Genomic DNA, 26885 nt, shown 5'->3' with positions numbered 1-26885 from the left:
TGTTGTATTAAAAGCAAATAATTTCTGCATTCATTTACAGTGTTCTATTTTTCATTTAATTAGTCATTTTTAAATTGTCCTCTTTTATTTTCAGATTTCATGTAAAAGCTATATAAAGGTTTAGGAAATGTTTGGGGTTTAAGTTCGTTTCGAGGTTTTGAGTTGTGCACAATCGCAGTCTCAGTCTCCCTTTCAAGTGATTAGAAAGCGGTGACAGATCAGGGCAAAGTTTATAAAAGGTTTTGACTTTTTAATCCACAAAGATGGTTTTATAAGATTGCATAGAATTTTTGGCTTTTTTTGCAGCACTGTGCTGAATGTACCTGTTGGTGTTGAATTCATTCTGATCCATATATATGGTGCACAAACATTATTTTTATTATTTTCTATTTTTATTATTTTTTTGCATCACTGTGCTGAATGTACCTGTTGGGGTTGGATTCATTCTGAGCCATTTATATGGTGCACAAACATTATTTTTATTATTATTTTCTATTTTTATTATTTTTTTGCAGCACTGTGCTGAATGTTCCTGTTGGGGTTGGATTCATTCTGAGCCATATAGATGGTGCATAAACATTGCAATATCTTGCATTTCCCTTTTACTGTTGCTAAAGCAGGTTGGAGTAGAGTTGCTCTCAGTTGGTTGCTGGGAGGGAAATACAGACTGTTCCTGAGTCTGACACTTCATAACTGACACCTTTTCCGTTTGCTTTCAACTGCACTGAAGATTCTGACACCTAAAGCTGAGGTTTAATCTGCATATGTTTGTTTTCCTTAGTTGCCCTCCCCATCAACATGGTAATTGTTTTGAAAAAAACAAAAACTTTTTTTAGACCCTCTGACATCACCGTCTTTGTTTTTCCATCCAATGCAGGCAGATTAAGGCATTTTGGTTTCTGTACAAAGATTTCTGGAAACAGGAAGTTGTGATAACTAAGCGTCCCTGATCAAAAGAGCTAAATTCCAGTGAATGAAAGGGACAGGCCAGGGACAGTCAGGCTGGGGAGGAAGTGACTTAGGTGACTCTGTGTGACCTCCAGCCAGAAAGTAAGGCTCTATTTGAATTGCTGCAGCTTCTAATGTATATTTTAAAAAGCTCACAGTTGAACTGGTACAGCTGTGGAAGACTAAAAGCACAACTTTAATTTAAAAGAAAAAAAAAAAAAGGCTTTAGTTCCTCACATTTTAATGCAATCTTTTTGTTCAACACACTTAAAGCTTAAGATCTGCAGTTCAACTGCATCTGAGTTGTTTCATTTAAAATTAATTGTGGTAATGTACAGAACCAAAATTAGCATAAAGTTGTCCCTGTCCAAATATTTATGGACCTGTAGCTTTGCCATTAACTAACGCCTGGTGCATGGAAGATACAAGTTACAGCCGAGAATGTGGCCTATCCATTCACTAGACACCATTATCATCACCGGGAATGCAGCCTTTCAGGAGGAACCAGAGATCATGGAAATCCTATTTGTGTAATTCTTAATAATAGGGCAGATGTTTTAAAAATATCTTTAGTAATAATTATATTCAGTATTGCTGTTGTCATTAAAAACAATTTCAAAGCAGCGTGACAAGTTGTGGTATCTACTATGTGATATCTTTTCCTGGGCGTATACAGATAACTACAACCTGTATTTCTGCTTGGTAAAACATGTCGGGACTTCACATTCTTCTATCTTGAGGTGAAGAAAACTGGTGGAGGGCAGAAACTTGCATAAGAATGACAAAAATCCTTCCATGTAGGTCAACAAACATTTTCATGCCAAACAGATTAAAGTAATTTTAGGTTATGTTTGATGCACAGATTCCAAGTATGGTATTGGTTTTGTTAGATTGGCTCTAATATTTGAAATAATGACCTCAATATTAATCCTCATAGAAAACTAATGAAGCCTGAATATTAAACAAAATTAAACTAGATATGTCTACTTATACCAAATTTTTGAAATACTTAATGTCAATATATTCTATATTCATTAAATTTACAGAACTAATCACAAAGAAATCATTGAAAAACTCCATTGTATGATTTCCTTTTCTGCTGATGATCAGGACAATCACTTTGAAGGCTCCAGCAGTAGTCGGTCATCATGTGTCTATTCCATCTGCCGTGATACCTTTCTTCCATCACCTTTATATCTTGATGGAACCTGTCCCCTTGTTCCTCACTGAAGTCGCCAAGGTTTTCTGCAAATTTTTGCAAATGGCTAAAGAAATAGTGTACCTTTATGCTCGTAGTAGCACCAAAATTTTCAAAGAGCAAGTTTTGTACCAGTTTTTCATAATTTTGTGCTTTATGGTTACCCAAGAAGTTTTTGTCAGCTATGACATAGCTGTGCCAGGCAGAAGTTTCAGTATCGGTCATGTAACTTGTAAAATTTGAATCATTTATCAGTTTCCGAATCTTGGGGTCCACCAATGTTTCCTGCTTTATTATTTTCAGTACTCAATCCAGGGAAGAATCTACAAATGTATTTGATGCAATCACTGTCCTTGTTCAGAGTTCTAACAAATTTCTTTATTGATCCCAACTTTATGTGTAGTGGAGGGAGAATGATTTTTTTGTTTTGTCAATTATTGGCTCGTTATTGATGTTCGCTGCACCTTTTTTCATGTTTTCCCTTGGAGGCCATGTCACTTTTTTCCAGTGATCCTTCTTTGCTCTACTATCCTACAGGCAGCATTGGTACTTTGTGTATCCACTTTGCTGTCCAAGTAGGAAGTTCACCATTTTTAAATCAACACATATGGACCATTGGTGTTCATGATGGCAAAACTTTTGTAAGACCATTTTGATATTTTCATATTCTTGTTTTGTTGAGTGACCAGTTGGAATTGATGCATAGCAGTTGCCATTATGCAGTAAATAAGATTTCAAACTTTGAGTGAAACTGTCTATGAAAAGCCGCCGATGCCGAGCTTCTGCTCAGTATTCTGGTCCTCCCATATGGGCTAGTAGTCCAGGGATATTACAACAGTACATAAAGTCTCCATCTTCACTGAAATATGGTCAGAGTGTCACCTCTCTTGTCCTATAAACCGTTATTTTAACTTCCGGTCTCAGACAGTTCTTTTCTTTTAGCCTAGATGCTAAAAGTTCAGATTCTTGTTTTGACAGACTTAGGTCACGTATTAAATCATTGAGCTCTTATTGGGAGAACTGCTGGATTGATGAAATACTTCCTTCATATTCACTTCTTCTGCAAACTCCTGGATTACACTCCCTTTATATCCTCCATGTCAGATACAGGAATATCAGGGAGTGTACAGAACACTGCTATGGGAACATCAGCACCATGCGGCACAGGTCGTCTTGCTGATTCCAAATCACCGTACTCCCACTTGTTTTTCTTGTAACGATTGAAACCTTTTACATTCACAGCACAAAAAGAACAATCATTATCATGATTTTTGAGCTCTCGCCATACCATAGGTACACCAAATGTCAAACTTTATAGTGTTCTATTTTTCCACTGACGTAGACACTCTACACAAGTTTTGCATACCATATGGGGAGCCCAATACTTATCATGGTCCCCCAGTTTAATACCAAAATATGCAAGATATGCTTGTTCAACAAATTCTGTATTGTTTCTTCTTTGTTTTTGCTGAGAATATTCACTACAAATGTAGCAAACTACATTAGGGTCTTTTAAACAGCTTCTTCTTGAAGAACTCATATTTCTGTAAAAAAAGAAAATGTATGAATAAAAAGAAGGCAAATGAAAGTTTTATGAAAATAATGCTACATTTATTATAAAATGCAAAACATCGACGTAATTAAAAATGATCAGTCCCACCTCTGTCAAACTCAACAGCAGAGACTCCTGAATGCACGCTTCTTACTGCAAGAAAGTGACCATGGAGGAATAATATTGAAAATTGTATATATGCATGAGTTGTTACTAGTGCGATGATGGATCTGATGGGCCTAGAACGCTTTATTTTAGAGCACTGAATATTATGGGTAAATCCTGCCAGATGGTTTAGGAGAGTAATTTGGGTTTAGCCCAAATCAATCCTTACTATTGGTAATTTCAGTCATGCCATGTGTAATATTCTGCTCTGCGGTATTGGTAAATGTAAATCATAAAAAGGGGCTCCAAAGAGATCTCCTCTCGTTTCTCTGACCTACAAATATCCATGGTACAGACGCCATACCTAAAGTAGGAGTTGGGTCAGATTAATGGTTAAAAGAAGGAAATGAGAAAACTAGTGTGATTCTTGTTATGTTTCTATTCCATGTCGGAACAGACAATGTCGTTTATGACGTGGCTGTAATAGGAGATAACGGGATATTCGGGTCATCAATGTGTGCAGATTCCTGAAGGGTCACTTTTCACTTAATCCTTATATTTCATAGTATTCATGTTTGATTGAAACCTATTCTGTATCACCTAGTGAATCATATGTATAAATAACACCATTTACTATAAATAAATCAGAACAGAAACTTAGTTATTCTGGGTTCTGTGACTGTTCTCTTACGATCGTAATATTATTTTTGACATTCATTTAGGAAATATATAAAAAAAAAATCCCTGATGCGCCTTCAGTGTATAAATTGCAAGTCTGGCTGAACTGATTTTGGCTTGTATATATGTATTTCGAATGTGTTACTATTTGTCTGTCTGGAATTCTGCTGATGCAATGAAGCGAATGGTGACCTGGTTATTGCTGGAGCGCTGTGACTGAATTTAGGAGCTGTTGTGCAGGTAATTGGGATAAACAAGGCCGAGATAAATAATTGCTTTGGGTGTTGGTTAAAGTTTTTCATTAAGCATGTGGCACAGGTTGGTCCAGTCCCAGAGATGCAGGAAAATGCCCCGCACGTTTGTTTATTCGATAGCATTAGCTGGCTGACAGATTGGCAGCAACGTGCAGATGGACGGCATTGGCACAGAGCGCTAGTGTTGCCTGCAATTTGTATGCCAGCCTTCCCCGCTCTGTCCTCCCAGTGGCAGACAAAGACTCTTTGTGGCTGAAGGATGAGCTATGAACCATTCCTGGTAGAGGGATTAGCCATTACCTAGCAACGTCATCCCCGTTCACCTTCCCCGCTCGCCGCCTGCTCCTCGGCCACATGTCACTTACGGTTTCATGTGTGGTTTATGAGACCAAGTCTGTCAGTTCTCTGTACATGGCGGAAGCTGTAACCCATCACACCTTCTGACCACAAGTTGTCTCACACTAGTACTTTTCCATCGCTTTTTGGCAGTCGTAATAGCTGCAGCAGCTTTTTTATCCTAACCAATTTATGCAGGGCGGTGCACCAGTCACCCCTTCCAGTTTAGAAAGGCCACAACCGTTAACATTTAATATTTGCAATATGCACGTAACTTTTTATCTTCATATTGCAGGTAAAATTAAACATGTAAGGAATATGCCTAATACATCTGGGAATATTTAATCTTTAATTGATAGAGCCGGGGAATGGATTAAACTCAAGTCCCCTACTGGGGTGTTTCTGTTCACTTCCTAGGTGGTAACTGGGTCAAGGGGAAAATCTAAAAAAAATATCTAAAGGACGTGATATAACTGTCCCACGTGTACACCTAAGCAGGACTTTTGGCTGAATCTACACTTTGAAGCACAGCTATCTTGAAATATGTCTTTTAATCATATGCGTTGACTTTTGACCGTGTAACCTACATTAATAACTCTTTAATTGGAAATAAAAATTATTTCTGCTCATATGAATGTTTGGTAACACATGAAGAGCTCCTATAAAGGTCCCCCTGATATCTTACTGTTAATAAACCCCCCCAGGCACATTGTCACTCCTCATTGGTGTTACCTTTAATTCTTCCCTCTTCTTCACCCCCCATATTCTTAACATTTCCAAATCCTGCTGCTTTCACCTGTGCAACATCTCCAAAATCCACCCCTACCTGTCCCCAGAGACCACCAAACTCCTTGTACACGCTCCTATCTCCCGTCTGGACTACTGTAACCTCCTCCTCTCTGGTATTCCACTAACCCGACTCTCTCCTCTACAATCTATTATGAATGCTGCAGCCAGACTCATCCATCCTTCCCTCTGCTCCTCTTTTGCTGCATATCTTTGTAGTTCTTTTCATTGGCTTCCATTTCACCTTAGAATCAAATTCAAGCTCCTGTGCTTTGCTTTCAAATCCCTCCACAGTTCTTGTCCCACTTACCTATCTGACCTGGTAAAAAATACTCCTCCAGCCGCTCTCTCCGCTCCTCCAATGACCTATTAATGACTTCCTCACTCACAACCTCGCCATATGCACAACTTTCCTAGAGATGCCCCCACTCTCAGGAATGGTCTTCCACATACTATTCAGCTTACTCTCCATTTTCTATGGCTTGCTCCTTCTCCTCCTGTGCACTTTAAACCTATGTTTTTAAACTTGCCTGCTCATTGCCTTCTGTCTCCTTAAGCAGGACTAAAGTAAACTGCGCATGCGTGAGATCGGCATTTTTCTGTAAGAGGGAGCAGCCAGAGCCTCCTGGGATGCGTGATGTAGGTACCCCGGGAGGCTCTGCACTCCTATTAAGTCTGGACCAAAGTATCAAGACGTAAAGGGGCTGTGCTGCACACTTTTTTTCATTACAATTTTTTTTGTGTTGCAGTTATAAAAAACAAAACAAAAACCACCAACATTTTTACCTTACATAAAAAGGTTGTTTTGTTCTTGCATTGGGACTTCATATGGTAATGGGGTTAAAGCTGCATGGGCCTGGAGTTTACTGAAGCCGTGTCCTATACTTTGTTGAATCTTTTTTTCTACTGAATCCTTGCAGCTTCTTTGCAACCTCACCCTGCTGCAATGGCTGCATTTCTCTGAGTGGATGTCCCAATGGTGAGAACACTAGAGCATATTTTGACATGCCCACTCGTAGACTACAACAGAAACCCATGTGAGAGGATGGCAAACCAGGAGCACAGTTACAGGACCAGGGAAATAAAATAAAAAATAGGAAGCTGTAGAATTTAACATCATTATTATGTAGCCCTTTTTTCATCAGGTTTACTGTTCCTGGAATGTTGAGAAAATGCTCCTGGTTCAGTTCTGTCCTTCCTCGAGGGTCAATTAAATGTTAGCAGCCAAAGATAACTTGGTAAACTTAACACCACTTTCTGGAGTATCCAAAAAATCTGACTCCTGAAAGGTTTAATATGCAAGGACTGGCCCATGCCCTGGAGGGAGTGAGGACTGGCCCATGCCCTGGAGGAAGTGAGGACTGGCCCATGCCCTGGAGGGAGTGAGGACTGGCCAGTGCTCAGAGAGGTTTGATGGATAATCCTTGTAAGAACAAGCCAGTCCTCACTTTCTCCAGTGCATGGGTCAGCCCTTGATCCTTGCACCTTAAAGCAACCAGACTATATACAAGATCCTACAAACAAAAACAGCGAGCAGCCCGGAAGGAACATGACAAAATCTCACTCCAAATCTCCTGAGAATAGCGGTGGGATGCAGCATTGCCTTGCTCTGCAGATATACAGCAGTGTGACTATGGACACAGGAGTGCCTAGGCACCCTCAAGTACCAGGGAATGTACTGCTGTTTGTGTAGACAAAAGGAATTTTTTTTGAGTATTACTGAGGCACCATTAACATTTTCAAATGGTTCCCATAATAAACCCATAGAGTATATGCTCACCTTGTCTCTCATATCAGCTCAGCTATATAGCGCTATATGTTTAGTTTTTAGAAACATTTCTGCATGTGCTTTATTTGTAATGCGTTAGAATTAACTGATTGCATTTTCTTCTTGTTTTCAGATTGCCTTCTCTCAGCACAGTAACTTTATGGACTTGGTGCAATTCTTTGTGACATTCTTCAGGTATGGGTTATATAATAATAGTTCACTGGGGGGGTGTTGTAAGTTACGCCTCATCCTCCAAGTTTAAAATTAAATTATGTTTTGCAAAAGTGTGGCGAGGATTTTTATGGTGCATGATTGTAACGCAATTAAAATTTAAAAAACTTTTTCAATGTATTGTTTTTCTCTTAAAACATGAAAAACATTAAATCGTATACATACAAATTGTCAATGAATGACTAGGATATTGCAGTGATGTTGTTTAGTTTGTTTTTAAAGGTCCTTGACGCGTTTCACCCGTAGGCTTCATCAGAAGGACACTAAGTTAGAAGCATTCCATAAAACTATTCATGTGTTACAATTCATGAAATGAACCTAAATGATATCTCAAAAAAAGACTTTTACTTTTGCATATCACCATAATAAGCTTTTTTTGTTTGGATGTGGTTGCCAATTGTTTGACTGTATACTTCTTTCCCCAAAGAGTGCTTTATAATGTCAAAAATCATCTTACGTTCTGTCATTTTCCAGCCAGAAACAATAGAATACCTTAATATTTAAGAGAGTATTATAAAGACACAGTCATGGCTCAACCATGTCCTTTGCTCTTATGATTTTTCAGATTTGCTCCAAACACATTACAACTCTTACAGGGAAATCCCGCTCTGATTGTCAGACCGGAATGATCGTTTGGTGCAGTGACACATACTTCTATACTTTGAGGAAGAATGCCCTATTTAATATATATATTCTCATGGTTCATTTCTCTGAAATCATGAGCACAGATTTTTTTTAATAATCTGGGAAAAGCAATAGAATAGATTTCTGGATTGTTTATATTTAGGTCAAATTATGATGTCATGCAAACACCTTTAGCTGTTTTACAGACTTTTTTATATCATTTTATGAGCAGTTTATGACCACTTGTTGCCACCTTGTGGTTGAAGATAGATATTGCTATACTCTCAAATTAATAGGCCATCTTTTTTGTTGTTGTTTTTGTTGTCTATCCCCACTTGCAAGATTCCTCTTAATCACTTAGATATTTGCCAGCAGAACTGGTGCCATTATTAGATTTCCTCCTGCCTCCAGTTCTAGTCACAGCAATAAAAAAATCTTACCGTCACTCCTGTCCTGAGGACAATGATCTACAGAACAAATTGAGGGTCCCCAATGGGAGACAGCAGAAAACAACTGGCAGAGTTACTGTAATAAATACAATCTTATACAAGCATTTTTTTTAATTCAAGAAAGAAACCGCTACAGTATCACCGTCCAATCTTCATTACTTCATTGTTCAATTTCTTATGTACACAGGTTTCACAGATAACTAAAAATATCCAGACAGATGCTGATCTCCAGTTTCTTCACTTATAAATGATTATTACAGAGGTTTAGGAAATCGGCATTCCTGCTGATATTGTCAACTGTTTGTTATTGTTCCAATTCCTTCTGTGAATACTTGGTGACACGCAGAAGAAAACATTGTGCTTCACCACCACATACTATAAGCGAGATACCACAGGAACGACAATATTAGCATCAAGATTCAGTTTCCCACGCCTTAACTATTGCCACGTTAACCAAGTTTTTTTTCTTATCTTGCAGTTGTTTCCTCTCCTTGCTCCTTGTTGCTGCGGTGGTTTGGAAAATTAAACAGAGCTGCTGGGCATCCAGGAGAAGAGAGGTAAGTGTTGTTTTTGTAGTAGAATCTCAGATAATGTATTATATTTTTTGGTCCTCTTTGTGTTTTACTCATAGAAGCCAATATAAACAAACTAAAAATACAAACACACAAATTGCCTATTGCTCCCTAAGAGGAACTCCACAGAAGTTTGGTTGAGAAACACTGGTGTAGAGTATTCTCTACCAAGTTTGCTCCAAAGGTTGCCAAGGGGTTCCTTGAGCAATCGGTCATTTCTGATACGCAGATAAGTCAGCACTCAGTTCTATCTGTAAGGAAACCTTATTCCCACTAAACACCAAGCTTTTTCCCCCCTTGGGAAGGATAAAGGATCAGCCCCTGTGCTCGTACTTTATGGAACCTCATTTTGCCTTAATAAAGCCCTGGGTCTGCTGGGACACCTCTGAACCACATTAGCACATCCAGAATGCAATATTTGCCCACTTGTTACAGAATAGTTCAAGTTCAGTCAAAATTATTGGTGAATGTTGTTGGACTGATTTTCAGTGGGGGATCTGTGACTAAGCCACACAAGAACATTGACATTTTTTCCCTTCAACCACTGTGTGGTCAGTTTTGCCGTTTGCATCAAGTCATTGTGGTGATGGAAGGTGAACCTTTTTCCTATGGACATCTTTCTGCCATAGGGCAGCAGGTGTTTTCTCAAGAATTCAGTGGAGTTTTGCTCCATTCATTGTCCTTTCCGCCCCTACAATTTCCCCAGTAGCACCCACACAACAGGATACTACCACCTCATTTATTACTGTAGGTCTGGTTGTGGTTGGATAGGACATTTTTGGCTTTCTGCTGGATGTATCATTTGGCATTGAGGCCATTTGTTTAAGTTTTGGTCCACATACTTTTGGCCTTGTAGCATAAATGTGATCTGGGATCCCTATCAGGCACAAAGAATTCTTACCTAAAGGTTGGATACAAGTATTACTTAATTAAACCTGACTGATAATTTTAGATCTTACACCTTTGGTAGATGTGACAGGTTCACTTTAGAGCCTGTGTGCTGTCACAGAAAATGAATGCTTGTGTCTGTATATAAATGTGGCTTTCTCCGCCTATAGTTTGCTAATTTATGTACAGCAAGTGGTGTGCTGCTGCTTCCCTCTTGGGAAAGTTTTCCTTTGCTGCTCCTACCAGAGTGTTTGCAGCTAAAAAGATTTGTCACGTCTTATGTTCTGGGGTTGTCCATCAGCACAACAGGTTCTTTCACTCCAGCCATTTGGGCTCTATTTCACTCAAGCCATTTGGGGTCTTTTTCACTCCAGCCTTTTAGGGTCTCTTTCATGTTCTCTGGGACTTTCTGAAGTGTGTGCGCTCTCATAGTTGTAACGTGGGCCCTGTTACCGCCTAGATATCGGAACACTTCTACTGGGACGTCTTGGTGTCCTTTACAACTTTATGTATATGACTCTTGTATGCGGACAATTACAGATGTTACAGCCTAAACCTCCTTCTTATTATTACACTGCAATGGACATCACGCTAGGATCTCTTCCCAGAGCTAGAACTTTATTGGTTTTGTTTATCTGTCATTAATGTATATCTCAACCCAAAAACAAATAACACCTCCACATTTCTTCTCAATAACACAGGGTGGTTAGTAGTTTACCAAGGATAATTGGAAGAGATGATTACAGTGCTCTAGATTTCAGGAAAATATAGGCAGTCTATAGGAAATTAGCTCACTGTATCAGGAAAAACAAATAAAATGCTTAGAATTGTTTATTTAAAAAAACAAAAGGGAACAATTTAGTTAATTTTGCTTGTGTTCCTATTCTTTTGTGCATGCAGCCATCTTTGTCCTTTTCTTTTCCAGGATACTGATCTTTGGCCATCTTGATGGCCAGACCAGGATGAGATAATTGCGTGCAGGCAAGTATGTTTTATTGCAGAAATGACATTGCATGTTCTTTCCTGCAATAAAGACCCTGCCTGCTTGCTGATTTCCAAAGCCGGTCTATAGTTCCACTTTAAAGGGTAATAGTTGATAACCTGGTATTGTAAAATGCAGATCTGAGGTCAATTATCAAATCAATTTAAAAGTAAACTTGATGTCCAATGGTTAAATTTGCATGTGCGTAAGGATCCACACAGTTCCAAACATAAAAATAGTGTTAGAGTTGACTTTTCATCCACCTTTTGCATCTACATTTTGTGTAGGGCTAACTGCTCGAGTGCGCTGGTAATACTCAGCGGGCTTACAAACTGTTGGTCCTGCATTGTATGTTATTATGTTTGAGTGCTTCAACCAACCAGACATTGAAGGTGAATGGCTTCATGTGGCCAGCTGCATACATGTAAGGAATAAGGTATGTACTTTTCGCCTACTCTCCAGCCAAACAAACATTTAACCTGTGCTTTCCAGGTGGATTTCACTGCAGTGGTAGCTTAAACAGCAGACCAGGGAAGGGGTTAGTCTTCCTTGAAAATGGAACGTCCCCTGGTCTGCACCCTGTAGTAGAGAAAAAATTAAATACATTTTAATTGCATGGCTTTCTGCCCATTCCCATAGGTAAGGATGATGTCACTGGGCCTGGTCCTGAAAGTGGTAACAATCTGAAATCTTGCATGATACCGTGACTGTGTGTTGCAATAACTTTGATAGATTTGCTCTTTTTATCTTTCTTATCTTGGAAGAACAGTCTCAAGTGAGCTGGGTTACAGCAAAGTTTTATTTTTTTTCTAGTTTGCTAAGAGGGCAGTTTTAGGTTTCATTCCAGTTGATAGGAAATGTTAGTAATCTTTATGGACAGTCACTTGGCTATGTGAACTTTGCCATCCTATTGCCCACAATACACTAAATTAATGATTTCTGGGGCTAAATTGTGCTGCCTTGTGAAATTCCAGCCACAGAGATTACCTCCAAAGCTTATACATGTTATGTGGGCCTTTCAGGGACATGTAAGTAGGTATCAGCTGTAACCTTGGATAAGAATCTGTGCTACTGAACATTTGACAGAAGGGCTCTTACAGAAAGGGTTGACTAATGATGGGATTTTTACCTAGAGATCGGAGCGTCCATCACTGAGCACAAGAGTCATTACTGTCGGAAGGATGAAACTAATTACCAGCAGGTTGGGAGAGAATTACATTCTGATAACAGGCATCTGGCTTAGCTATGAATGTTCAGGGAGCTTTCAGTTTATTTTGTTACTTTCAGCTGTCTGGAGAGAAGCATTTTGGGAATCGGTGGTTAACTTTAGCCCTTCAGCACTTTCTGACCCGTGATCTTTGGACACCTTCACTGTACTATAATAACACTCGATATGCAGTGTCGTATACATTCTAGAAAAGATTTAATTACAGTGGAACCTGGATGAGGTTCATAAATTGGAAGTTAAGTGGTTATTAAATTGCAAGTGTATCCAGCTAATCCGGACTTTTAGGCACAAAGGTGCTTTAAGAATGTGAGATTGCCTGCACAATCCTTTCCAAGTTTTCCATGATACAAAAAAATGGTTGGTCTTGGCATTTGTTGAACACTTCTCTGACAAAGGCATTCAATATGAGTTACCTCTGGGCAAAAACATGCATGGGTCAAATCTTTCAACCTATGCCTTGAAGTAGTTCCTTTACTCCTATGATCATCCCTTTGCCGTTTTAAATCATGTCAGGCTAAGTTGTATGCCTTTCCAAGGAGGTCATCCATTGTTGGCCTTCTCCAAGCCTTGTGCTGCTGTGCTTCCTTATGAAATTTAAGGACACCTTTTTACCAGCCTCTTCATGTCATGAAGAAATTTTTGCTGGTTATTTAACTGTAAAAGCCTTCTTTGTGTAGACATACAAAAAACATGAAGAATGCTGTGGGTTCCACCATCTTGCATGGAATGTTGGCACCATCAGCAAACTCGGTAACAGTCTTTAATCTCCTTTATTCCTCCCGTGACTGTTACAATATAGGTTGTAAAGAGTGAAGTTTTCCAGCATGTTCAGAAGCACATTGTATGTATATCAAAATTTTTTTATGTTTACATGCTTTTACCAGCAATTTAGTTTGGCTAAGGTAGGTATATGGCGTTGGGAGAACAAAAATAACCACTCCTATTAGGTGAGAAATAAGAAAGAAAAAAAAGTTAGAACTAAACTTGCTTTTTCATCATTGGACATGACTTGACTCCCCTCCCCTGGAGATTCCTGTGGAGCAGCCCAAAACACCATAAGGAGGACCACATAATCCATTGCAAAAACATATTTTTGACTGCCCTTTTGTTCAGGGGAACTTACCTGGAAAGACCATGATTTGACGAAATTGAGTTGATGGTGCAGTACAGTGGTTCAGTGGTTAGCATTTTGGCCTTTGCAGCGCTGGGTCCTAGGTTTGAATCTCACCCAGGACACATCTCTTGCAGGTTCTCCCCGTGTTTGCATGGCTTTCCTCTAGGTACTCCAGTTTCTCCCACATTCCATTCCAGTTAGGTTAAATGGCTTCCCCAAATTAACCTTATACTGTGATAATGACATATGCCTAAGGTGGGGACATTAGATTGTGAGCTTGAGAAACAACTAGCGATATAACTATGGACTTTGTACGGCGCTGCATAATATGTCGGCGCTATATAAATACTGTGTAATAATGATAATAAGAGGGAAGGCGATCCCAGACTGTGCCCATGGAGCTTCAGTTTTAGAAAAAGGTTTGTTTTAAAGCAGAATTTACAGGCTGTAGTATTTCTTTAAAAAAATATAGTGCTTTTGGCTGGAGAATGTTAAGATCGCTGGTCCCTTTTCTCATGTTTTACAGCTATCACAAGGACGCGTGTCCCTATTGGAAGATTTTCACCCTGTTATTAATAAAATGAAAACCCAAAAAATAAATTATACTTAACATTCAGCCTTTGTATCAATAGTCACTAGTGAATTTTGATTACCAGGGGCATTGACACCATTGAGTACCTAAATGGGGTTCTAGGCCCTTGACACTATTCCAAACTCAAACACACTGTTTTGGCATTGGATATCTGGTAATTTACTGTATATTAACCAAATACAATAAAAAAAAGTAAGGTTATTTGTCCGGTAATCCAATTACTGAATAGTGAGTTTATATGTGTCTTTTCCTGCTCCATTGTAGGTAGATAAATGGAAGAAATAAACTCAACCTGAGAAGTGCTTTCCCTTTTAACATCTTTTATTGCTCTTGTGTTAAGATCCACAATAATGATGGTTCCCTGTTTTCTGCTCTATAATTCAGCATAATAAGTGTCTTCTTTAATTGTGGCGCCTAATGACTTACAAGAGTTCTGCTGATTTAATTATCAATAAATAATTCACATTATTTGGCTAACAAACTAGTTAAAGACTCTTAAGTTGAGCTGGATTTGGAGTGCCGCCTTGTTAAGCGCCCATAAATTATAGATTCAGTAGTCCTGTAGCCAGGTATTACCAATATTTCTCTTAAATCGTTCATGCTCTAAATAAAACACTTTTTTTTCTTCTTCCCCCTTGTTCCTATAGATTTTCAATGAAACTATAAAAAGTAAAAGTTCAAGTTAGCAGAGTTTTGTGATTGCTGATTTGCTCACTTACTTGGTGACAACTTTACAAGTTTGTTTTGTTGTTAAGAAGACTTTGGCACAGAAAAGTACCCTGAAACCTCCCACTCCTTCCCTTGTAAAGTGAACCTTATTATTAATAATAAACTGTATATAGTGCCAACATATTACTCAGTGCTGTACATTAAATAGGGGTTGCAAATGACAGACAGATGCAGACAGTGACACGGGAGGAAGGGAGGACCCTGCCCCGAAGAGCTTACAATCCAGTTCTTTTGTTTTTATTACTGTGACCCTGTGATTTATAATACCTTTCTCCCATTGATGTCATGTGGGCTGAAAAAGAACCAGGAGGAATCCAAAGTCTGTTACCCCATTCCCCTTACTATCCATCATCTACCAACACTAGAGATTTTATTACAATCATGGAGTAATAATAATTGGTCAAAGTCCCCTTAGCACAAACATTGTCACATTGTCTTGAATGGCAAGGGTTACAGTGTATGTAACATCCTCCCTTCATTCTTGCTTGCTGTGATACCAAAACCACTTACATTTCCAAGATGGACTTGATTTGACATGAAAAATCTCCTAGCACAATGACATAGGTTGAGAATAATGCAAGAGACAGCTAGGAGCCTACTGAAGGTGTGTTTGGGCAAATTACAGAAAGGTAAGCAAGGGCTCCCAGACCTCCAGATTACAAAATGATTTTGCAAGGACTAAGTGTTGCAACTGTGGATGTTGGAACAGGTAGTGTGCGGCCGGTGGGTACGGTCTGGCTTAATTATACTTCAGGTTGGTCCTTTAACTACCAGCTAGCAGTAACAGCATGTAATCTTCATTAAAGCGTAACTGAACTCAATATACTTAGCCGTCCATTTTCCCTCACAGGGCACCGCCATCTTAAGCCTTATTTTCCTGTAGACGATCTTCATCCATCTTGGTAGGCCAGGCTAGGATAAGGTAACTCCTGAGCAGGCGCATGGGAGTTTATTATTTTCCGGCATGCACAAGGGAAGTTGGGATTGCCAGGTGTGCTGGCAACTAAAGCTGAAGCTGCACATGCTTTTTGCCAGATACCCTGAGCAATGAATCGGACAGGTAAGAGGGATTATTCCCATACAACATTGCCTGTCACTTTCTGCACCGATAGACCTGCCTGATCTTGGACTTGTATGATCTGCCTGATAATAAATCCAGCCTTACCTATGCCCCTTTATCCTCAGAACCCTGCTGCAGCAGGCAAAACATACCAAAAATAATTTCTGGGCAGCCAGTTACCCTACCTGTAAGTTTTTAGGGGTGTAGGGAGAAGTGTATTGCCTGGAGGAAACCTCAACAAGGAGAACATGCAGACTCCATTTAGATTAGATGAAGTGCTAGCCACTTGAGCCACCGTGCTGCTCCATGCTTTATTGTTCATACCAGTAGCTGAGATCTGTGTGAATGCAGTTGCCCAGTTTATATTCATAACCTTTTCTGTAAAAGGCTCATCTGTGAAGAATGCCTTTCTAATACCCAGCTTGCAGTGTGTATTTCTCTGAATATATACCGTGTAGCTTCTGTTCATCTCCCCTCTCAATCAATGTGTGTGTGGACAGCGCAGTGTGTTGTCTGGAAGTGGTTTTACATTTGAGGAATGGCTTTGTGCTGAAACGATCTGTTTAAAATTAGACAATTCTAAGTCTCTCCGCTGATATGCATCTTATTTTAGTCTGAAGATGATTGTGAGGCAAGGCTGTGATGAATCGCCAGCTACAAATCCTCCGTCTGATAGCAAAAATTCCATTTTCAAATAGCACCTTAAATAGCGCTCTCCTGCTTTTACTAAGTGCTCCCTGGCCCCGCGTCATAAATTACATCCCCATACCTTACATTAACACCGACTGAATGTGTCAGTGCACACAGGGAAACCAATTACCGCCTATAATTTACTCGTACTATTTATTGGTGTTTAGCCCAGTTGTAGCAGATGAAATATGGACCCAGCCGTCACAACAAAGCCTTGGTGAGCCCAGCTTATCAGCCTGCAGAAGTATATTGGTGTGACACTTGCTAATAATTGATCGGTTCTGTCTGTGTGTAAGGCACCCATATGTCACGTGGCAGAGGAGAACAGGTCTAAATTCTAGATCAAGATATCCGATTCCTTTTTTTAACCCCTTTTCTATTATTTTTCAACTTGGAAGTAAACTAAATGCAAAAATCGCCTCTAGCTGTTACAGGTTAATGTAGTTTCATATATTGATTATTTTGGGTCGGTGTAAAATGGGTGTTCTTGCTTTATCATAAACTCCAGCCTTGCAGTGTGATTGGTCCCTCAAGCTCCTCACATTAGATGAAGACCCATTAGGGGCTGCTAGGCTTGCATTGTATATAATAATGTTGGCGAGGAGGCAGCCATGTCCTGGAGTTATGAAAAGGGTTTGTGAGGCCACCTTGGCATATTGAGTGGACATTTTAACGTACATTTAAATGTATAGACCATTGTATTTATCAGGAAACCAAACCTTAGAAGTAGTTTAAAGAAGAACTAAACCCCGGGGTTACTCACTTGTACCCGTTTCGTCATGGGTACCACCATATTCTCGTTTTTTTTCGTACGTATCTTAATCTTGGGCCATCTTGGTTAGCCAGGACTGGTTGATGCAATGGAGGCGTAAAGGTGCATGGAGTCCAACACTACAGCTGGAATTGCAGCATGACCCCGGCAACAAACTTTGAACTGCACATGTGCAGCACAGCAAATTTTAACAGATCAGCCTGATAGGAATATTTATTGCCGAATGGGAAAATCCCCAATAACACTGTTGAGGGGTATTGGTTATGGTGTCATAACTAGTACAAAGTGAAATAAACTATTGAACATACTTTTGTAATAGCTTTCCCTCCCGGGCAATATTGCTGCTGATGTTCAATCTCATTCCGTGCCGTCACCCACATAGGACCCCGTCTTTAATATTATTGTTGCCCCTGTTGACTAGTTACCTATCCATAACTCCCTATTGTCACTGGTATCCTTTATCTTTTATGAGTTTAAGCCTTTAAAATATGATTTTTATTCTATATTAGGCTGTAACCTGCCCAGAAGCACTGAGGAAAGCCTGCTGAATCTGCTTGGGATTAGACAAAACTCTCATTAAAAGTTAAATTGAGTAAGCTTTCTGATGTAGTGCAGTTGCATTATTTGCTAGATACATACGAATCCCTTAAGCATGGACACTAGATTAAATAATCCTCTTTATATAATGCATATTTACAAAGCAGCCTATCTTCAATGCTCCAATCCCCCACCCCCCCTACCCCGCACCTCCTCCCAGCTGTGCACGGCTCATCGGTTCGTGTTCCCAAATCTTTCCAGAGTCACATTTAAGCTGCCGCTGAGCTGAAGATCGCGACCCCGACGGTGGCTCACAAATGCCGCACTTTGCTCGGAGCAAAGTCAAGACATTTAGCAAGTTTAAAAGTAAAATGTCACTTGTGCTAAATTACCTAGTGGGCACCACGGAGATCGCTGAGAACAAAGGAAGTTTATTTAAGATCACAGCAACAGCCAGTTCCCCATTAGGACTGTCCCCATGGTCCAGATTACACAGGCTCAAATAGAAAATTGTAAATTCAAGGAAAGATGCAAGAGAGAGCTATTCATGGTCATGATAAATAATTCATACGCCCATATTCCCGATCTCCGATGTGCAGCATGTTTCCTGACCGAGTCTTCTGCAGTGTTAATATTCTGCTGTATGTGTCCTGATATCCATCTATAGCCTTGGTGACCAGCAGCAGAAAAGTCCCGGAGGTCACATCCATGGTCCTCCACTATCTCTACCTCCTTACCAGGCCACCTCTAACCTCTTGGGTTGCCTCTGCTGAAACAAATAATCTAAACAATGATGTATTCTTATCATAGTTTTAGTTATTCAAAGCTGAACTCCAGCTTTAAACCTAACTCCAGCCTGGTTGGCGGTCCACCCTTTATTTTCCATTATCTTTGGTCTGGTAGTCATGGGACCATTGACTTTTAGATTCCCCTGGATTATTTGGGGATCACTAAAAGTTGAGTGATGATAGCTTTGGTATGTCCAAGACAGTGTTCTCCCAAGCACTTTTTAGCCAGGCGCACCACCCAGCATTTTTCAGTAACCACCTGGCTGTTTTTGGGTGATTACTGAAAAATTGAGTCACAATACAGGGGCATAGCCCACCAACAGCTTCTTCCTACCCAGCCTAAAAAAATTTCTGGAGAATAATACTGCAAGAGGACCGGTGTTGGAAGACAATGTTGATACTGCAGGGGACAGCACCTAAAGGTGAGTATTACATATAAAGCTGTATAATTTATGGTTAAGTGACACAAAACACAAAGTCGCCAGACAGTCAAGCAACAAGTCTCCGCCATAAAACTTTTCCCCTTGTTGCCGGTGGCTTTTTATTTGGGGCATTTGTCATGCAGAATGAACAGCTCTAATCCCGGCACTACCAAGAAGCCAGTGACAGTCTAACACCTGTGCATGATCACTTGACCAAAGAGGATAATGAGGGTCCTGCAGAAGTTGGTGGCAAGGTTATCACTCTGGGCACCTGAAAAAAAGTTTGTTCTATAATCAGTGAGTGCGTTGTAGTCGCCAAATATTGCAAAGTTTACCCATAGCAACTATAACTAAGTTCCACTTTAAAAGAGGCAACTGATAGTTTTTAATTGCAACTGCCAGAACTATCATCTGGGGTCCAATTTATTTAAATGTAAAGAATTCCAGCAGTTGTTCTTTATAGACTTGTGTTTATTAAATTAGGCTCCTCTACTTGAAAAAAAGATTTCTCCAACAGCACCCCTGGCTCTCATCTGTCCCATCGATCTGGGTTATACAGTTGAGGAGGGTAGGCCCATGGTATATAATGTTTTGTCTTGGTTCCTTTCTAGCAAGAATTGAGGCAGACATGTAAATTGGTGGTGCTTTATTGATTTCAGCAGATCCTGATTGTAAAGCGGCGTCATTATTTTTTAATTGGATAAGGTGGGTGAAAAGGAAACAAGTTGGTTGGTTGCTGATGGGCTTTTCTGCTTCATTCACATCTTGCGAGCCTGCAGCAGATACAATGGAATTGTTCTTTGAAATGACTTGTTTTGTGCATGTAGCCGGACCTCAGTTGTGTATATTGCTTTCCCTGTATATCAATCGGTCTTTTAACCCCTCAGTGGCCAGTCCCCAGCCCATGTGCTTTGCCTGCTTGATGGCATTTCCCATCCAATAAGTCCTAACCATTAGTCTTCGTTGCATTTATATGACTTGTTACCGCTACTGAACAGATTCTAGTCTGTTGATTATTATGTGTTGTGTTACGGCAATTCACATCTGTTGGCAAGCTGCGTTTGGGTGCCATTTAGAGTGACTGGCACCCCATTGCAGCAATGCAGCGGTCATTGTCACACGTTACGATAAGGCATAAAATAACACAACTGAATAGTATAAATGGATTCTTTACTAATATTTTGACTTCCAATGAGGAATAAGTGCAGCTAGCTTTGAAATCAGCGTGTGGATCACACTGCATACCTGTCAGAAGTAGAAATAACCTCAGGTGCAGGCACTAGATGGCAGTGTGACTCCATACGCTTTTATTGGAAGTACATAAAACTTTAGGGTCAGTTAGTTGAATGGTTTGTCTAAGTACTTTTGTATTAGTTTCTAGAAGCTTATATTAATAAACCAGCAAATATGTAAGTGCAGGTTTAAAAAAATATGTTCATATGCATGTCATTGACCAGACAAGCCCTTTAGCCGCAGCTCCGCACCAGGTTTATGTACTGTGTTGCATAAAAGGGATGTGGCAGTCAGGTCTATTTTTGTAATGGTTACAGGAGCATATGCTTCATCACTTTTTCTGTGTGCATTGCTTTTCTGTTAACAGTGGTCACCATGTTTAGACCCTGGCGAAAAAATTAGAAACATTTCTCTTGCAAACAAGGAAAATGGATGGGTGATAGATAATGAGGGTATAAAATGTATACAAATCCTTAGATAATATGGAATTATTATTATTAAACAGGATTTATATAGCGCCAATTTATTACGCAGCGCTGTACAATAAATAGGGGCTGCAAATGACAGACAGATACAGACAATGACAAAGGCGGATGAGAGGACCCTGCCCTGAAGAGCTTACAATCTAAGAGGTGGGAAAGCAGCATACAATGCAATGAAATAATGTGCTATTCTATACATGTCTACATTGTTTCTCTCTCTGTTTTCTAGGCTTTTTATTTTTTTAACAGCATTATCCTACCAGTTTTAGAATACATAGGCTCCTCTAGTCCTATGGTGAAAACATTGATTGAGTGGCTCCATTTCTTTCATCTTAGTCGTTTGGTATTGTAAGCAGATGTGCAGATGCACAAAACATTATGACGTTCAGCTTGTAGTCATGGAGTAAGGCATTCTTGGAAGAGTGGCTTTTAGTTTCAGTAGTGCCCACCCCTAGTGATTGGCAGTGCCATCATCAGGATGTATTGCTGTCACTACTGATGCCACAGCTGCCTGCTACACCTGTGCACATATGGCTCAGCTGCTTGTTCACAAAGCCCAAATATCTGCAGAACAGCGCAGCCTTGAGCATGGAAATCTGAATGCAAGAAGAAGATATGTTGGTTCATGCCATTGTCTTGCAGGAAGAGGTTTGTGATTGCAAATGTTCTGGCCCCCATAGATTTATTCATATACATTTCCCTAAATCATAATATTTCTACATTGTTCTGCAGTAGGTATATATATTTTTTGTTGTAATGAATTTGTGATTACATCTTCCCTAGTCGCTCCACAGCTTAACAGTGAAGAACCCCTTCCCGTATGGATGGTTAAATTGTCATTCCTCCTTACATAGATGATGTCCCCTCGTCCTTTGTTCAGAACTCTCCTATGAGAAGTACAGCAGCACTTCACAGGTTTCTGATGTTCTCGCTCTGCGTCCCTGTACCTGAGAAGATTTAAAAGCACCCCCAGTACCTCAGGGGCGCGCAGCTCTAGTGACAGATGTGGAGTCGTAATCAGATGCTCTTAGCCCTGCGGTGACTCTCATCATTCACATGACGGAGCCTCCAGTTTGGAGGAGATTGGAACATTTCCACTCATAGGCCACAATCACTCATTGCTGATTTTTAATAACCTGTGGAAGCTTAATGGAAGCACGAGGAGGCAGTCAATCAGTAAACTCTGCTGACATACTGGAGAGTTGAATTTAATAATTAAAGAAAAAATGTGTGTGTTGTGCGTAACACAGCTTAGCACAGCTCATTGTGGTGCCTTCCATTCTGCATAGCCATCTCACATCAATACACCTGTGATAGCACACATAATAGTTCGTTATGAGGAGCCTGCCTGGGTAATTATTATTATTACTACACAGTATTTATATAGCGCCATCATATTATGCAGCGCTGTACAAAGTTCATAGTCGTGTCACTAACTGTCCCTCAAAGGAGCTCACAATCTAATGTCCCTGCTATAGTCATATGTTGTTAATGTAGTCTAAGGTCAATTTTAGGGGTAAATTTAGGGGGAAGCCAATTACCCTAACGGCATGTTTTGTTTTTGGGGGGGATGTGGGAGGAAACCGGAGGAAACCCACGCAGACACCATCTGCAAACTCCATGCTGGCTGGGATTCGAACCTAGGACCTAGTGCTGCAATGGAGGAGTGCTAACCACTGAGCCACCGTGCTGCCCATACTAGATCACTAGATTAGTAATTAAAGACATGGCTGAAGGGTGGGCATTGCTATCCAAAAAAAGAAAAAAAACTGCTTTGGGTACGGTACCTTTTTAACAGAGGCATTTGTTACACGCCTGCACATTCCTATTGGCTAGTGAGGATGCCCACTATTTTCCCCCCTGTCTATTTAACATATGTACAATAAATGGAGGAGCAGTTTTTACCAGGACAGCAATAGATGCGTTCCAAAAACTTGCAACTATCACACTACTAAAAATGTGATTTGGTGGGAGCCTGTGTCCCCATTTGGGAGAGACGACATATAGATGACAATATAAGACCTCTAAGATGTTCTAACTCCTCCAGGCTTTATATAAAACTAAATGTGCTGATCATTAAACTATTTTCCCCACCTTCCTTCTGATTTATCTTTGTTTACTAATCTTCCTTAAAGCAGCTTTCTGCACTGCCATGTTACTAGTGAAAGTTTTGTATAATGCCTTATAGTACTATTTTGTATAACCAGTACTGGGTTCATGGATTACTGTAGCATTTAAATGTCATATCCCTTTACAATCCCAGGAGGAGCACTGACGGGGATTTATTAATACTCTGACTTTGTTAACACAGGTTGCAGTGTGGTTACTGCTTCCTTATGCCAGTAACTGCTGCCTTATGCCAGTAACTGCTGCCTTTGGGAAGAGACTACATGCAGCTTCTCCCAGTAGCAGCCCCATAGAGGGTGAATAGGGACGTCATGGAGCGATTATTATTATTAAACAGGATTTATATAGCGCCAACATATTACGCAACGCTGTACATTAAATAGGGATTGCAAATGACAGACTAATACAGACAGTCATACAGGAGGAGAGGACCCTGCCCCGAAGAGCTTACAATCTAGTAGATACTAGTAGACTGCCAAATGTTGGGGATGCTTTAAGAACTACTGAGTGATCAAGCATGGTGCCAGCTACCAGGAACCGTGCAGGATCATTCATTTCCGAAGCAAATCTGATCCTCCCCTTACTCAACACCGGTCCATCACTCAAGAACCACAATAGAGCATAATTGCAAGGTTATTTTCTTTTAGCTCTGGTATCATACTGGTGGGGCCCATTTCTTTAACACATCCCCCATTTTAATAAGAACAAAATTTGTGTCTAAAGTTCGATCATTTCATTCACAATATTCAACTGCTGTTCCTTTTTCTATCACACCTGATACAAAATACCTAATGGTTCTGGGTATGGGGGAGCATGCAACCTCCTCAATAATGGGTGGCTTGGTGTACCAGAGGAATGATGACGATGCTATACCAAGTCTATAGCCGGGCTTATACGAGTCATTTTTCCCATTCAGTCGAGCAGTCTGTTTAATCATTGTAGCAAATAGACTATATATCTGAATTCAGTCAACCAAAGCGATCAATATTGGCTGTAAAATGGAACCTCGATTGGTCAGGTAGGAAATTTCTTATCACCAGTTATCTGGATTTTAATACCTCTCAAACATATTCTGTTTAATCAAATTTTGCAGCAAACACACATACATTCATCTTCGCTACACTTCTCTCTGTAGTTTGTTGGCATGCCTCAACAGAAAAGATGTGATCAGCCATGGAAGTGCATTGTTTGCAGTAAGTCATCTGACACATCCGTCTTACATTCTATCCTATTCTTACATCTAGATTTTATTATTAGGAATAGGCTATTCAAACAAATAGGTAAACGCTTCTACAAGGACAAATATATCTTGGAAAACAAATCTTTAAAAAGACAACACCTTACCTTTTTAATAATATTTTCATTCCCTATTTGCATGTTTTTCTTCTTAAAGCTTATTATGTTGTTTACAGTATTTTGTTTTGCAGTTACCCATTATTTTCTGCAGCCCCCGCTTATATTGTTGTCTCTTCCCGTCAGTCACTCAGTGATTAAAAGTCTTTATGGTGCTTTGGAAGGAATTAATGTCTAGTCAATCCAGCCTTGAAAGGGCTTTTTAATTTGAAGTGAAGACATCTAAGTGGCAATTTGCACTCTTCCCCATGTAACTTTCAGCTCTTGTCTGAGAAGCTGATTGATTTATCAAATGTCGCCGGTACAGAGAGTCTCCTAATGAAATCACGGCCATTCTTTATTCTGTCACCGGTGCACTGACGATCGCTTACAAGCACTGACGGCAGAAACAGGTTGAGTGCATAATATATGTAGACTGCAACCCAAGTAATGTTGAATAGGGCCCTGCAGACTTGAGCTATCTGTAATTAAAGAGAACTATTGTAGGCTTTTTTGTTTTTGATAATTTGTGTTCCTTTAGACCTGAGATATACACAGCCCTGCCACACAGCAGAGTCATGAAGGATGAGACCACCATTTCCATTACAGGTAATGTATACAGTTTTGTCTTTCCTACCTCAACATGTGACTGGACAATGAAGAAGTAACAGATTGATGGCTGACCATGCCTGTGCAATGATAATCAGCTTTAACTAGCTAAGGTCAGGTTCCAACTTGCTTTGGGATCAAAAGATCCTGCAATGCTTCGGTGACTGACACCTTGCTAGCTGCTTGGTCACTGGTACTGCAGCCCTGATTCTTAAAGAACCTGCACATGTGACAGCTGGCAGCAGTGACTAGTACTGTACCGCTCACTGCCACCCCTATTCATTCTGTAGCATCTGCATGTTACATATGGTAGTTACTGAGTAAGTCAGGTTCATAAAATACATCAATTTCAACAACTAGGGAAGTAAACATAAACCAGATAATAACCTTATAGACATAGTTTGATCCAGAGGAAGGCAAAAATAAAACCCCTGGTACAATTTGCTCCAACAGGGGAAAAAATTTCCTTCCTGATTCCCTGAGGCAATCAGATGTTCCCTGGATCAGTGGTCTCTGTTATCTTTACTTTAAAGCCTTAATACCCAGTTATATTCTGTGCTTCTAGAAATCATCCAGATTTTTCTTAAAGCAATCTATTGTACCTGCTGAAAGTACTGCCTGAAGAGAGCCAATTCCATATTTTCACAGACTTTACAGTGAAGAATCCCTTCCTTATCCGGAGCTTAAACTTCTTTTTTTTTGAGATGCAAAGAGCGCCCTCTTGTCCTTTGTAAGGATCCCTAGGTGATTTGTTGGGAAGAGAGTTCTCTATATGGACCATTTATATTTTTGCACAGGGTGATCATGTCTCCCCTTAAAGATTCATGTAGTGTCTCCCTAGCATGAGGAAGCAGTAAAAGCAGAGACTTCTTGGTCAGTGTGAACATAGCCTAAAAAAAGCATTTGGGAGATGGGGAAAAAGTGTTTTCATCTTAATAACAAACAGTGCCTGAACAAGGACCTTCATGGCACCATCACTAGGTAGCTGCAGATTTAAAATGACCAAGTATCGTTGCATCGACATGAGAAAGAGTTTCCTGATCACCTGTCAGTACAAGGGTAAAAATAGTCTAGATTTATTGTGCACCAGTCCTGCATACCTGTAAATTCAACAAATTCTGTGTTGGGTGGAGTTGGGAATACCAGCTTACAGAATCATAAACTTGCACTTTGGTGTTCCAGCAGCCAGAGATTTTCACAGCTGCATGGACTGCTGTACGATCAATTTCAAGATGAAAACGAGCCCTGACTAGGTAAACTCTGCATGCTGTCTGGTTTTACATGCTGAATTTTCTGGTTTTAATGACATGTACCTTTAAGCTTTCTTCTTTTAATTCCCTTTCCATTCCCAGGGAATACGTTCCAACACTGCAGTTTAATGACTAAAAGCTTCTATGGCTACAGAGAGACTGAACGTGGGATCTCTTTAGTGCCATTATGGAGTTTAACACACAGATTAGATTCATGGCACTAATATAGAGTTATACAAGGCGGCCGTAGAGGATTTCCATGCCCTGTTTGCTTCATGGAATTTTTAGCACGGAGTGGTGCTTCTATGAGCAGTTGCCTGCAGTACTGAGCTATATTCTCTATAAAGTATATATTACCTTTCAACACAATGTGATTAAATACATTTTTACCTATGCACATTTGCAGGGTGCATTATTTCTCAGTTTAAGTAGCTGTACTTTTCTCCCATTTCTCTTCTGTCTCCCATTTCTGATTGCCTCTCACTTTTATTGGACATCACATGTTACCTATTCATAGGAGAAGCCACTTTGTGCGGCTGCTAAAACCAA

At 40.0% G+C, this 26885-nt stretch overlaps 1 protein-coding gene across 1 annotated transcript in view; it reads left to right on the top strand.

The window, feature by feature from the left end:
- The window catches only part of ATRN (attractin), a gene marked incomplete in the record, with an annotated part of 130250 nt that overhangs the window by 79463 nt on the left and 23902 nt on the right, over nucleotides 1-26885 (top strand). Inside the window, 2 exon segments of the mRNA XM_072406656.1 lie at nucleotides 7759-7820; nucleotides 9408-9486. Coding sequence (XP_072262757.1) covers nucleotides 7759-7820; nucleotides 9408-9486 — 141 coding nt within the window.

This window comes from Pyxicephalus adspersus, chromosome 3, assembly GCF_032062135.1.
Source record: "Pyxicephalus adspersus chromosome 3, UCB_Pads_2.0, whole genome shotgun sequence".
Classification (NCBI taxonomy): Eukaryota; Metazoa; Chordata; class Amphibia; order Anura; family Pyxicephalidae; genus Pyxicephalus; species Pyxicephalus adspersus.
This window is presented reverse-complemented; position numbering and strand designations above follow the sequence as displayed.